The 15868-nt window shown below is 39.3% G+C and overlaps 1 protein-coding gene across 1 annotated transcript in view; it reads left to right on the top strand.

Annotated features, from left to right (window-relative positions):
• dap (death associated protein) overlaps positions 1 to 15868 on the top strand; it is a 56162-nt gene that overhangs the window by 35893 nt on the left and 4401 nt on the right. Inside the window, exon 3 of the mRNA XM_008108869.3 lies at positions 15158 to 15200. Within this exon, the coding sequence (XP_008107076.1) occupies positions 15158 to 15200 (43 nt within the window). The remainder of the gene's footprint in view (positions 1 to 15157; positions 15201 to 15868) is intronic.

The following is a 15868-nucleotide window of genomic DNA, read 5'->3' as shown; positions in this document are numbered from 1 at the left end:
TAATTGTCATGGCCCCATCTCAAGGAATCCTGGCATTTGTAGTTTAGTGAGTGTAAAAAGAAGGTTGGTGCGAGTCATTCACAGCTCAAGGGGAGGGGGGGCAATGATACAAAATTGAGAATTGTCGCTTTCACTTAGAATTAAACTGATACAATCCTCAATCCTTTTCACAAGTTCATTCATAAGAGTTCATTATTGCCTTCTAGTAGTCAACTCTAAGACGCACCAGCAAACTACCAAACTCATGCTTCTGTAAGATATAATCACAGTAGTTTAAAATGATAAAAAATTGCACATTTATGCTAAATCCTCACAGCTTTAGCTCAGTGGAAATGTTCTCCTTATGTTTCCTTCATTATAAGTCCTATTAACTACTTCAGTGTGTAGGGTTAGAGGATGGACTTGGTCTTTTTGGGTTTGGAAAAGATTGCACAGCAGATTCTGTGTGTATATTTATTTTGGAACTTCTTTGCATTTCTTGTAGTCGGGCATGTCAGTCAGTATCACTGCTTTTTTTAATGAGGAACCTGAGTCCAAGCTTTTGGACAGTATTGATAAGAGAAGAATCTGATCGCACTGTTAAACTGAATGTCATCACTTTCTTGGCTCCCCACAGTTCTCTTTTCTCCTTCCCTCACCCATGTTTTTGTAATAAAGTGACTTGTTTTTATATGTTTCTGTCGAAATTACTGACATTATGCAAGTGAAGTCAGTGCATGTAAAACCTACAGCCGACCATAGCACTAAGTCATCCAACAAAATCCAAACTTGGGCTTAGTTCATAGAGCTGCTGTGCTTTGTCTGGTCATGCCTTTGAGCCAAATGCAGAAGAGATAAAGGATCAAGTGGCATAGAACAAGGAACCTTAGGATTGGCTGGGCCTCCTGTGAGTAATAGAAAATTGACCTTCTGGCCTGAATGTGAGCAGTATCTACAGCTTGCAGTGCTTGTGGCCACAGGCACTCTTCTTCTAAAGATTGACCAGGAGAACATAGGTTTCAGGTCAGAAGTAAGCCACCTGACCCTAACAGTTCTCTTGATTTGAGGGTAACATCCCAGTTGTGTTATATTACCCTTCTGCCTTTCATAGCTTTTACCTTCCATAGTTTTCCTTCTTTTCTTCAGAGAGTGGGAGGAAGAGCATGTGAGTGAAAAACTGTCATTGTAAATAACCATTAGGAAGAGAGGGAGTTGTACAATCAAGAAATAAATGTGCGTGGAAGAAAAATTCAATACTTGCATTCCAGAGATATATATAAGGCTAGTGTAAAATTAATAAGAGGCATTACCAGTAGGTATACAGTTGTGATCAAGAAACCCAACGTGCCTCATTAATAAACCTTGGTAAGAGGAGATCGCTTGTGTCTCAGATAGTGCCTCACAAACGCCTTGTAACTCAAAATATGTGGTCTGGCAGAAATGAATTACTGTTTTTAAAGCTAGCAACCAGCGACTGTCTGCTTAGAGCCGTTGTCCCAGCAATGGATTACAGCCTGGTAGTTAAACTTGGATTATAAGAGACCAAAACAGTGGTGCTTTGGGACATGGAATTTTAAACCTATTTTTCACTCCTGTTGTATTCTCTCCTCCACTGCCCACAAAGTAGATTTAATGCTCTTGCTTTATTTGAGGGCATTTGCTTCCTCTTACCATGAACAGGAGAAGCTGTAATAATAAAATAATATCTTTGTCATATCTCAGTAGCTCAAATCGCTCCTGACACTAAAAAAAAATCTTCGTCTGTGGCAGCCATAATTCATGGGGATGCATTAAGATTGACAGTGTGTTATTCTTGTTGTTTTAGACATTGCAGTGCTAAATCACAAGTAGAAGTTACAAATGAAGTGGGCTCTGTAGAAACCAAAAAGAGAACAGTCATAACCCATCAGAAAATTGTGGTAGGCAGTTCAAAATTTGTTTTCCAAATTGCAAAGAGCAATCTCAAATCAAAATTCCAAATGAAAGGAAGGCTTTCTCAAAACAAGTTGGGCTGCCATAATTCATTAGGAAATTGTGTTAGCTGTCTCAAAGTTTAGCAGAGTGTTTGTGGTTGTCATCCAAGATGCATCCGCCTGTTTCAAGCTCAAAAATAACATTTCCAAACAGGATTAAAAAAAGTCCTGCCATAATTTTTTCACCAGAAAACTTTAATCATCAATTTCAAGATGAAATGATAAAGGGGTGGCGAAGTGTGTTAAAGCACTGAGCTGCTGAACTTGCAGACCGAAAGGTCGCAGGTTCAAATCCCGTGAGCGGAATGAGCAACCGCTGTTAGCTCCAGCTTCTGCCAACCTAGCAGTTCGAAAACATGCAAATGTGAGTAGATCAATAGGTACCGCTCTGACGGGAAGGTAACGGCGCTCCATGCAGTCATGCCGGCCACATGACCTTGGAGGTGTCTACGGACAACGCCAGCTCTTCGGCTTAGAAATGGAGATGAGCACCAACCCCCAGAGTCAGACATGACTGGACTTAACGTCAGGGGAAAACCTTTACCTTTACCTTTCTAGAAGCAAAGATGCTAAGTCTACTATATTTATATCAGGACATAGATGCTTCGAATTTTGTCAGGTGTGTTTTCAGAAGCCTTTTTGAAAACAAAATTTCATATTGGTAGTTTTTCAGAAGCAAAATAGGAACTGCCAGAATGTACCATGGATATTTTAAATCTTAAATCACAGGAGGAGGCTGTCTTAGGCATTGCTGTTAGGACCTTTGAGACAGGAAAAAAGGGTAAGGCCCTGCTGCTCAGATTCTGGAAGCTTTCTAGGAAAAATGGGAGAGGATTCAGCATGGTCCTGCTGATAGGATTTCTGAGGTTTAAAAGAAGAAAATTTCTCTTTGGGGAATTTGGTAAGGACTTCGGATAATGCTGGATACATTTCATCAAGGCATGAATGAGGGAAAAATGGAATAAACGAAAATCTCAAAAGAATTTTCCATTATTTATTCTTGGGTATTTTTAATATATTTTTAATCATTAAAGGAAGAAAAAAGTAGACTGCAACTTACCTATGTTGTTAGAAGCCTTGGAAATTTTCTCAGTTTATTTTGTTGCTTTGGAATCATTGAAAAATTACCGCTTGAAAGAAGAATACCTTAAAGCAGAAGTTGTGGAAATTTGTTTTAGCAGTACATATCCAAAAACAGTACCCAGCCTCCAAGTGTTTTGGACTTCAACTCCCAGAAATCCCAGCCAGCTTACCAGCTGTTAGGAACTGTGGGAACTGAAGTCAAAAACACCTGGAAACCCTAAAGCTGGGAACCACTGCTTTAGATTATCAGCCATGCAGCCTGGGAACTGCAAATTAATAGAACTTGTAGCTCTGAGGTTGGGAAAAGGTTAAAGGACATTTTAAAGTCAGACATATCCACAAGCCTTGTATTTAAATTCAAGCCCCACTATCTTGACTCAACAGAACAAACCGCAACCTTCCAGATGTTATTGTATCACATCTGCCATCAGCTCTAGTCATGATGTCTTATTTCAGAACCACTGGCAATTATCTTTGAGAGTTCTTGGAGAACAGGAGAAGTCCCAGCAGAATGGAGGAGGGCGAATGTGGTCCCTATCTTCCCTATTCTATGATTCTATGATGAGGAATACTGGAGTTGTAATCCAGCACCTGAAGGTCTACATAAAATGACATGGCGGGCTGGATTTGGCCTAGAATCATAGAATCATAGAATAGTAGAGTTGGAAGAGACCTCATGGGCCATCCATTCCAACCCCCTGCCAAGAAGCAGGAAATCGCATTCAAAGCACCCCCGACAGATGGCCATCCAGCCTCTGCTTAAAAGCCTCCAAGGAAGGAGCCTCCACCACAGTCCGGGGGAGAGAGTTCCACTGTCGAACAGCCCTCACAGTGAGGAAGTTCTTCCTGATGTTCAGGTGGAATCTCCTTTCCTGTAGTTTGAAGCCATTGTTCCGTGTCCTAGTCTGCAGGGCAGCAGAAAACAAGCTTGCTCCCTCCTCCCTATGACTTCCCTTCACGTATTTGTACATGGCTATCATGTCTCCTCTCAGCCTTCTCTTCTGCAGGCTAAACATGCCAAGCTCTTTAAGCCGCTCCTCATAGGGCTTGTTCTCCAGACCCTTAATCATTTTAGTCGCCCTCCTCTGGACGCTTTCCAGCTTGTCAACATCTCCCTTCAACTGTGGTGCCCAAAATTGGACACAGTATTCCAGGTGTGGTCTGACCAAGGCATAATAGAATCCCATTGTGGTCTGACCAAGGCCACATCCAGTTGTGGTCTGACCAAGGCAGAATAGAGGGGGAGCAGGACTTCCCTGGATCTAGACGCTATTCCCCTATTGATGCAGGCCAGAATCCCGTTGGCTTTTTTAGCTGCTACATCACATTGTTGGCTCATGTTTAACTTGTTGTCCACGAGGACTCCAAGGTCTTTTTCGCACACACTGCTGTCGAGCCAGGCGTCCCCCATTCTGTATCTTTGATTTCCATTTTTTCTGCCGAAATGAAGTATCTTGCATTTGTCCCTGTTGAACTTCATTTTGTTAGTTTCGGCCCATCTCTCTAGTCTGTCAAGATCATTTTGAATTCTGCTCCTGTCTTCTGGAGTGTTAGCTATCCCTCCCAGTTTTGTGTCGTCTGCAAACTTGATGATCGTGCCTTCTAACCCTTCGTCTAAGTCGTTAATAAAGATGTTGAACAGAACCGGGCCCAGGACGGAGCCCTGCGGCACTCCACTTGTCACTTCTTTCCATGATGAAGATGACGCATTGGTGAGCACCCTTTGGGTTCGTTCGCTTAGCCAATTGCAGATCCACCTAACCGTAGTTTTGTCTAGTCCACATTTTACTAGTTTATTTGCCAGAAGGTCGTGGGGGACTTTGTCGAAGGCCTTACTGAAATCCAGGTAGGCTACATCCACAGCATTCCCTGTATCGACCCAACTCGTAACTCTATCGAAAAAAGAGATCAGATTAGTCTGGCATGACTTGTTTTTGGTAAATCCGTGTTGACTATTAGCAATGACCGCATTTGTTTCTAAGTGTTCGCAGACCACTTCCTTGATGATCTTTTCCAGAATCTTGCCTGGTATCGATGTGAGGCTGACTGGACGGTAATTGTTTGGGTCGTTCTTTTTTCCTTTCTTGAAGATAGGGACCACATTCGCCCTCCTCCAATCTGCTGGGACTTCTCCCGTTCTCCAAGAACTCTCGAAGATAATTGCTAGTGGTTCTGAAATAACTTCCGCTAATTCCTTCAATACTCTTGGATGTAGCTGATCTGGCCCTGGGGACTTGAATTCGTTTAGAGAGGCCAGGTGTTCCTGGACAACTTGTTTCCCTATTTGGGGTTGGAGTTCCCCCAATCCTTCGCCCATTCCATGTTGCTGAGGTTGAAGATGGCTTTCTTTTTGTGAGAAGACCGAGGCAAAGAAGGTATTGAGCAGTTCTGCCTTTTCCCTGTCCCCTGTCGCCATCACCCCATCTTCTCCTTGCAGAGGCCCTATCGCCTCCTTTTTCTTCCTTTTTCTACCAACGTAAGCAAAAAAGCCTTTTTTGTTGTTTTTTATGTCCCTGGCAAGCCTGAGCTCATTTTGTGCTTTAGCCTTGCGAACCTTTTCCCTACAGGTGTTTGCTATACGTTTGAATTCTTCTTTGGTGATTTCTCCCCTTTTCCACTTCTTGTGCATGTCACTTTTGAGCTTTAGCTCAGTTAGAAGTTCTTTGGACATCCATTCTGGCTTCTTTGCACTTGTCTTATTTTTCTTCTTTGTTGGCACTGTTTGCATTTGCGCCTTGAGTATTTCACTTTTGAAAAACTCCCATCCATCCTTAACTCCCTTGTTTTTTAATATTGGTGTCCATGGAATGCCGCTCAGTAATTCCTTCATTTTTTGGAAGTCAGCTCTCTTAAAGTCGAGAATGCGACGCCTGCGGGCGTTGAGTTTGATACATGTGATCTAATGGAATTCTCTCCAGAAAATTTTTCCAGCACAAGATGATTTACTATCAGGTGAACATAATGTATTGCCTTTATACCTCAACACCACAAACTGAGGACTATTACACTATCAAGCTGTTTGACAGACTTTGATCATCTTAGATAGCTCTTTGAGGATTTATTACCAGAGTCACAGTTTGCATCTTTCTGTGCACTGTGTCAGTTTGATCCTATCCCACAGCTATGTAATCATTCTTAAATAGTTTAATAAGCTACGTCATCAGTGAATTTGATGAAGTTAACTAAAATCCTCAAATATTAAAACAGTGTCAGTGTTCTTTCCCTCCATCCACATTTTTTAGCTTCTGTTCATTCTTCTCATGCCCATTTTTAAAAATGCATTAATAATACATAGTCTAGTCCTGTGGTTACAAGTGTAAGATAAGGAAGATACATATGTCAATATGAAGTCACTGAATTAAAAACTATCTAGCAAGTATCTGTGTGTGTGTGTGTGTGTGTGTGAGAGAGAGAGAGAGAGAAAGCATGTAGTAAATACTGGGAGGATTATTTGTATCTTTGTGTACTTCCTTGTAATTTATGAAAAACGATCGTCTTATCTCAAATTGGTGTATTGTGTCCAGCTTCACAAAGCTTGAAGGCTCATCAGTGCCATCGTGTGGAAAAATCTTGCAGATTCGCAAGCTGACTTTGGTTGCCAAGCAGACAATCTCCTGGTGTTACAGAGTGCCCGACAATAATGTGTCACTTTGCTTAGCAAAGTACTATCACTGTGAGAAGCAAATTATCAGATAATGGGAAGGTATTGCAAAACAGTTATAACTCTAGGACCACTCATTAGAAAACCTGCATTAAGCAAATCAACTCCTGAAAAGAAAAGAGGGAAAATTGAGGAGGAAAGCCACGAAATAAAGAACAAAACTCCTGTAATATAGAACAACCAACAATTGTATGAAAACACTAGCTAGACATGGTCATTATGCTCCCTAAGGAGACCTAGTTTTAAAATTTCAATGCATGATTCTGCATTCAGAATGCAACTTTGAACATGACAATGAAATTTCTCTCCAGTTTTTATTTTTTATTTTACACGTTAATGCTTACCTTGATTCTAATCCAGTTTCCACTAAACTATAAAGCCCTAAACGGTTCTAGCCCAATCTACTTGTCCGAATGTATCTCCTCCTATGAGCCAGCAAGATCCCTAAGATCATCTGGTGAGGCCCTGCTCTTGGTCCCACCTGCCTCACAAGCGCGGCTGGTGGGAACAAGGGACAGGGCCTTCTTGGTGGTGGCTCCCCGGCTGTGGAACACTCTCCCCAGAGATATTTGACAAGCCCCAACCCTCCTGGGCTTCAGAAAAGCTGTAAAAACATGGTTATGTGTGCAGGCTTTTAATGAATAAATGGCAAAGTCGACATGGTCCGACTAAAGGCTAAAGCATGCGGTTTTTTGAGCGAATTGATCTGATTACATGTTTTAAATTTTTATATTGTATTTTAATAGTTTTAATTGATTGTATTTTTGATTTATAATTATGTTGTAGGCATTGAATTTTGCCAATTGTTGTAAACCTTCGGGTGAGAAGGGTGGGATATAAATGCTGGAAATAAATAAATAAACCATGGGATAATTTCTGTAAAACAATGTATACATAAAGTACAAATTAATGGTTCTGCGTAGCCTCTTTGGATTTAAATGAGGATTTGGTAGCCTCCTAAAACAAAATGTTCCTACATCCAAATGTACTGTTTTCAGACAGGCAAGAATCAGACGAATTGCGTAATTTTTCTGTCTGATGGGACTTTTCTCACTGTGCAGATTCACTTATCAGTGTTTCCACTGTATTCTGGACTCCAAACTGCTGTTTTGGAGAATAATTAATATAAAGAAAATATAAAGGCATATAGATCCATTTTTGTCAATAGTGTCACAATTGAAATGGGTAGCTTGAGTTGTCTTTGTCCAGTTCACCTTATCAGTGAACAGTAGCCTTTCCTGAACAGGAATAATTTTCAGATTAGAGTACATGGGATCTTCATATCCCTGAATTCTACATCCATAGACACCACCATCCTCAGCTTGAAAAGAATTTTAAAAATCTAAAAAGCAGTCCTTCATTTTGCCATTTCATATAAGGGACCCCATTTTACTACATCATTACATAATGAGACTTGAGCATTCACGGATTTTGGTATCTACAATGTGTTCCAGGAACCAAACCCAGCTGCTGCCAAGGATCCACTTAACTGCAGGATACTCCATTAGGCTCCCATTAAAGACAACTCAAATGCTGCAGCTAGTGGAATATGTAGCAAATTGATGACCAACCAAAACACTATGCAGAGTATAGCCCTGGTTTTAAAGGATCTGCATTGTTCTGAATTAAAACTGTTGGTAACGACAGTTAAAGCCCTTAATGGATTTCAAATTTAATATTTGAAGGAGTACCTCTGTCTTTGTGTATCTGCCCAGGGACTGAGTTCGGCTGCAGGGGGCCTCCCCTGGGGGTCAACTGTTGGGTTAATTCACTGGGGATTCCCAACTGCATTGCCCTACTTGTGGAATACACCCTCTTTAGAGCTTTCAGGATAGTGTGGTGGTGTGTGGTTTCCAGGCTGTATGGCCATGTTCTAGCAGCATTTTCTCCTAACGTTTCGCCTACATCTGTGGCTGGCATCTTCAGAGGATCTGATGGTGGATAGTGCTGTCATTCCAGTGCCAGGTTAGAACTTGGCCTTTCTGCCCCAATTGATATTATAGAAATTTGTATTTGTGCCTGATTTTCAATCAACTTAAGTTATTTTAAAATTGCCTTGTGTTAAGTTGTTAAAGTGTTCAGTATATTTTAGTCTGTTCAATTATTCTTATTGTTTTAATTTGCTTGCATCTGTTTCTGTCGGCACTGCCCTGAGAGCTTTGGATATATGGTAGGATATATGGTAGGATGCCAGGATTTTGGAAATTTGGCAACTGTGCTAAAAAGTGTATCTTAGAATACAGTTCTGAGGATTGTCATGATAATATGTTGACTGATTTGTTCACTCAAAATGCTATATAAATATAGTTATACGTAATACAGCATGCTTGTTGCTGTATGCCTTCATTTCCAATGTATGGCAACCATAAAGTGAACCTGTCACTATGTTTTCTTGGCAAGATTTGTTCAGAGGGGGTTTGCATTGAAATGATCTAATAAGACAGTAGGAGACATAGTATTTAGAATGCAAGATTTGTTCAGAGGGGGTTTGCATTGAAATGATCTAATAAGACAGTAGGAGACATAGTATTTAGAATGCAATAACAGTAATAATTAATGATAATGACTACACAGAAAAGGAATATTCCAAATTTTAATGGAAGTCTGAGAACGTTGGCATTTTAATATTCTTCATATCTTCTTTCAATGGCATTTCAATTAATCAGTCAACTGTGTGATTTCTTTGCCGTGTCAATAAACTCAATGTTTAAGCGTGTATTATGAAATATTAGAATTCCATTTTATGGGATTAAGAATAAATGAACCTCTTGAAGATATTGATGTACGGCAGGTGCATTTCGTAGTAATGGCACATGTGTGACTTCAGAGCGAGCACTTTAAACATTATGGTGTATGCAGGTGTTGGGCATCTCTCCATATGTTATCATAAAAATGAAACGTCCTTGTTTTTACACTGGGTGAGAAAATTCTCTCAGACATTTTGGATTTTAATAATGACATTTTGCGAGTTAAAAAAGAGTACTTATATATATTAAGTGCGTTTGTTAAAAACAACGTTCCATATAACAAATGAGGAGTGGGCTTTTTTCATATAAACGTTTTTATATATTAAAGCCTAGAGAAAAAGGTGTATCTTCAAAACAACATCTGTCAAGCTGGTTTTCATCAGATTAAATATATCCTCAAAGCAGCCATTATGGCTTACAAAATACTAGAAATGTAGGTTACACTTTGCATGAAACACCAGCAGAATATAAAGCACTTGAAAGAGTGAAAACCCTATTTCTGTTTCCCTCTCCATTTCCCTGGAGGATATTGAGGAGGGGGAGGGAGACTGCTGACAGAGTTTCTCTGTCCCTTTCTAATTTTAGCTGGTTTTGTTGAGAGACAGTACTATAGATGTTGGAACACTAGAAATAACATTAAAATCAGGCACTGTGGCTCTTTCACTAGAAATCTCAGAGTCTGAGATCAGGCTGTAAAACCTTCATATCACTTCAGGGAATAGAGATGGCTATTCTGGATGCTGTGACTGGCAGACAGTATGAAAGCTCTGTATTGGATGGATACAGTTCGGAGTAATCTTTGTGATAATGATTGGGTCAAAGACAATTTGTGAGCAATAGCATTGTGGGAATTTGGGGGATATAGTATGACCCACCCTCATATTCACTGGGGGTACATTCCTGAACTTGTCATGGAATTAGGAAACCATGTATAGTCATAAGCCCTATTGAAATGGACAACTTCTGCTGGAAATCATACCGGAGAAAGTAGAAAATTCCTAGAGAGATATCTTTTTTAGGGATTAGCTGGGTCCTCTAGGGCAACTCTAGTTGTTTCCAGTGGTAGCATACCATAGAATCGCATGGCGTACCTAGGAAATTCTAAGAAGGCACATATATTGGATGCAGGTAGGTGAAAGCATAGTTACCGGTCCCATGAGCACAGAGGTCATACTGTGTTTGTTATGTGTTACATGTTGCATAGTTATGTAAAATAAAAATAAAAATGTAAATGGAAGCATTATCACTGTCTTTAAAGCAAAATAAACTGCTGTGTAATAAGGCTGTCATGTAGGCTTGAATAAAACAATAACAGTATCTTTATTCAGGTTCAAGAATTCAAACACATATATAGGGCAACAATATGCAACAGTCCTTTTAAATATGCCTCATCTCTTCTTTAAATAGTCAAACTTTGGAGAGCACGACAGCCATTACATTCCTGACCAAAAATTCCTGTCAGCTTCTTTCCTCCACTCTCCATAAGAGGGAAAAAATGAATTATAATGTCAGTTAAAAAAAACGTTGGTCTGCCTCTGCCAAGCTAGAGGCGGCAACCAGTCAGAATGCTGGCTAGCTCAGCAGTTGTCGCCATAGCAACCCTTTCCAGTGAACTCATTGCAATATGAAGTCTTTATATACTGGAGAAACTAGAAAATTCCTAGAGAGATATCTTTTTTAGGGATTTGCTAGGTCCTCTAGGGCAACTCTGTAGTTGTTTCCAGTGGTAGCATACTATAGAATTGCATGGAGTACCTAGGAAATTCTGGGAAGGCACATATATTGGATGCAGGTAAATGAAAGCATGGTTACCGGTCCCGTGAGCACGTTATGTGTTACATACCAATAAATCTAAATAAGGTTTGAAAAAGAACCTTTTCTCTTCAGCCTAAAAAGTTTTCTAAAATGGTTACCTGGTAACATTTCTCTCCTTTAATTCAATTACTTGCCATAAGTAATAAAGTTATTGTATGTTTAATCTTGTTTTAAATTTCTGTGAGACTTTTTAGAACTCATCATTGATGATAACAACGACGATGATGATGATTCCAATATTGGTTTTATCTGAAGGGGATCTTTTTGAATATCATTTTGGAGCTCCTGTAATATTTCAGAACTTATGTCTCTTTCTAACAAAAATAAAATGCTGTGAGACTTCAATTATTTCTCTCTAGAGATTCAGATTATTGTTTGTTTACTCTAGGGAACTGATCAGTAACTTCAGAAACTACTGAGAACCTGACCCATGACCAGTTTCCTAATCTACAAATGTGTAAATGCTTGGAAGTGCTTCCCAGTCACAGCATCTTATATACTTATCTCTTGACTCAGAATTGGAGCACTTTGTGGTTTTATTGCCTTGTTTTAGTGCAGAGAGCATTAGATTGAAATATCTCCCATGTGAACGTCTCCAGAACTGCTTCAGCAAAGAGAGAGAGAGAGTCCAAACTAGCGTCTGCTCTGACACAAGAAACATTATGGCAAGCATTGTCTTGAGTAGCTCGGATAGAAAAATCCAGTGGGAATAAGTGATTTTCAGAAGATGCTGTGTTCAAATTTCATGGTTCAGTAGAGAACAGTGAAAACGGAAAGGTCATGGGGAGAATATGTGAGGACATCATTCAAATTCAGATTTGCCATTATGAAAGCTTTCTGAAAATGTCATGGCTAGCAAATAGTTTATGAAAACTAGATTTCATGTTTTATTAACAGATTGTTTGCTATTCATTTTTCTTCATTTCCTTTCAAAAATTCATTATGTCTGTAAATCTCCCACATACTCCCCAGGAGTGCCATGACTACATTTCCTTCCTTTTTTCTGTTGTATTAATTTTAAAGACTAGTTACTTTTTTGAATTTACCACTGATAGATGGGGTTTTTTTTTTTTTAGAACCTGGGCACTAAAGCAGCTCTCACTTCATGCATTGCTTCCCTATACAGTTGTGCACCAATCTACTCTCAACTCTCAATATTGTGGCTTCCAGGACAAAAGAAGGGAATAGACTAAGATCCTGAAGGGAGTGGCTAGAAGGAGTAGTGACTTTCTTGTCTCTTGCTTGTTTGCGTGCAATATGGCTCCTTATCCTCCATTTCACTTACCCATGATCCAAAGAAGGATCTAGAGAAGCAAACAAATGAAAGAGTTTGGGGTATGGTATGCTTTGGCCCAAGTATAGTCAAAAAAATTGGACTTACTATTATCTGCAGTATCAGGTACTCATGGGGGATCTTGGAACATATCCCCTGTGGATATGAGGATACAAAATTATTTGTTGTGGTATAGTGATACTTTCATTTGAGAGTTGTTCTTCATTTGGTGTACAGTGTTCCCTCACTACTTTGCGGTTCACTTTTTGCGGATTCGCTGTTTCGCAGTTTTTCAATAAACTCTAAAAGAATATTATAAATCATAAAAATTATAATTTACAACCTCAGGAAGGGAGGAAGGAGATGCCGAAGGGAGAGAAAAGGAGCCCAAGCGGCAACGGGAGGAGAAGGAGGTGGTTGATAAAGACTTAAAATAGTGTATACAGTAACTACTAAAATAATGTATAAATATTAAAATAAATATAGTGTCCCTACTTCGTGGATTTTCACTTGTTGCGGGTGGTCCTGGAACGTAACCCCAGCAATAAGTGAGGGAACACTGTATTGTTTTTGATTTTTTTTTAAGTTGTAGGAGACACTCTGGTCATTTGTATCTCTTCTTGAGCGGTGGGAGAGAGGGCAGGAAAATCTACCCAAATAGAAACACTGCACCAAGATGTTTTGTTATGTGAAGCCATGCCTTCACTAACATTTGGTGCCAAAATGCTTTAAAGATTCTTACTGTCAATAAGCAGTTTTTAAGCTAAGCCTTGCCTTGTAGTTGATGGATTTGTCCACTTCCCCACCGTGGTCCCCAGTATTGCACTCTGGAGTGCACAGTTTGCTGTGTGACAGACTGCTTTAGAAATCTGTTTGAATAATCTTGAAATCTGTATTAATTCTATGATTAGTGATACATTCGATTTTTGCAGAGCTCAGTTGAGATTGTATATGGGTTGCTTTCAGGTAGAGGTTTACAAGCATAAAACCTGAAATGATTGAACTGGCTTGTTAAAATGAGGGTAAATGTGAAATATCTTGCTATTTTCTCCTTTTTCAAAATGCATGGGAGACAGCTATTTGCTTTTGGCACTGCAGGTGGATCACCCAGAGTTGGTTAGGGATACTGTTGTTACAGAGGGGTTGCCATTTAAGCCATAGTCTAGAGACAAATGTGTAGGGCAGCTCTATGGAAGAGATGATGGGTCAGAAAAAGGTGTATGGCTCACACAGAATGGACAGAAAAGAAAAGAAACATCATAATTGGTGGCATGCAAACTTGGTGAGTTGACAGTAGGCATCACTTGAGCTATTTGACATTAGTTTTCCAAAGATTGTGGCTATTTGTGGTCTGTTTTACAAAATGCTACTGTTCTCTAGAAGTCATGACCTATAAACACCTTCACACGAGGGACCCACTTTCTGCAACACCTTTTCATGGGAGGCTCCCTGCTCTCTGCCAGGGAAAGACCTTTCTATTTAAAGAAGCTTATAAATGTTAAGCATGGAATGTGTTTTATTTATTTGACTTTTGTTTGTCTTTTACATTGTCTTATACAATTTAATGTGGGGATTTTAATCATTTTTCACATTTTTGTTATTAAGGCTTTTACACTGATTCTCTTTGAGAACCGCCTTGGATCCCTCTCTGAAGAACAGGCAGCATAAAAATGAAATAAAAACATCTGCAAAGTCATAAGTAGGCTTTTGAGATGACAGCCTGCTCCTGTTGTAGTCCCCTAAGGTGTGATAAACTTTTCCACACAGGAAGTCTTAATTTAACCATCTCATCTAATAGCTGTTGAGAGACCCATCTTCTATTAATGTAGGCAGTCCTGGGCACAAAGTGTGGGAAATTGCTGTCACCTACATCAAGGATGAACAAAAAACAGATTGTGTGTTTTACTAGTTGTTTACTAATTCTGACTCTCACTTGCTTAATAATAGCACAAAAAGGGCAACCACCAACCCCAAATAACACTGCCAAAATAAAGATAGTTTAAACCAGGACTGGAAGAGCTATGAACGCAGTTCAGTTTTTATATGCAGGATATTTACATTTCCAGGTTTATGTCTTTTGCATCTCATTGATGGGTCTTGGGCTTCTAGTTAAAAATCAAACACACACCTTGGCCCGAATCTAATCCCAATTCCAATTTTTAGTAGACTTTTTGAATCATCAGAATTTACCGGAGTATTCATTTACCAAGTTCCCATTGATGTATTGGATCTACTCTAGTTGGAACTAGCAATTTGATTTGGTCTTTGTGATTTGATCTTTCTAGAGACATATGCCTGGCCACAGTTAGTAACAGAACATGAGGGTTAGATGCCTCCTTGTGACCCACGAGAGTAATCCTGAGGAGGGCTTGCATTCTGCACATCATCTCTGAAAGAGAATCTAGTACCTGGCACATAGACTGCATCAATACGGACATTTAATGCCATTTCAAACTAGGATTGAAAAGAAGGGGTTTCACTGTGCAGATGATTCTATAGGAAATCATGGGATCAGTTTGAGGTCCAAATGGGTGATTAGATACTGATTTAAAAAAAAGATGCAACTGCTGTTGTCAAATAGAACTCATTTATTATGTAACTAAATGTTTTTCTTTTCATTTCTCAGCCCACCTAAACCAACTGTGTTTATTTCAGGAGTCATTGCAAGGGTGAGTTTTCATGTTTGTTAATTTAAGCTGTTTTAAATGAATCAATCCTTCATTGCTTTGGTATGAAGCGAAACATTTTTAATATGATGCTTCTCTTTCTCTGTTTTTTTCCCCACTGCCACACTTTTAATTATCTGAATAGATTCTAAAGAGAGGCATCGCTTTTGAGTGGATTTTAGCTATAGCAGAGAAGCATATGAATGCATTTAATAAAGATATTGTAGAATTCTAATCATCTTGAGGATGAGGTGGGGTTTTTTAAGGAGGAAGAAAATTGCAGTAATTGTACGCACTTGCACACACCAGTTCTGTATCCAAAGGTCCAAAATTGTAAAGCCTTCATGCTGTAATTTAGACCTTAGATGTTTGAAAATTTCCCTTCTGTGTGCAAGGCAACTTAAATGATAAAATATAATATGAATTATTTAAATATTTAAAAGTTTGAGATGTTGAAATGTTCAGCACACACTTTTATGACATTTTGGTTGTACCCATTAACAGTAATGCCTATCTGTGGATTTTAGAAAATAATTGAGAGAATTGCTCTCTTGGGGTGCTTTCATTGAGACATCATGATTTGAACATGGTTGTGCCTGCAGGGCAATGACCCGTTTGTGTAGGACCCTCTGTATCTTGGCCAAGATTCCACCCTTCCTTTGTTTTTCTTG

Source organism: Anolis carolinensis, chromosome 4, assembly GCF_035594765.1.
Source record: "Anolis carolinensis isolate JA03-04 chromosome 4, rAnoCar3.1.pri, whole genome shotgun sequence".
Classification (NCBI taxonomy): domain Eukaryota; kingdom Metazoa; phylum Chordata; class Lepidosauria; order Squamata; family Dactyloidae; genus Anolis; species Anolis carolinensis.
The sequence above is the reverse complement of the archived record's forward strand: the minus strand, read 5'-3'. Positions and strand labels throughout refer to the sequence as shown.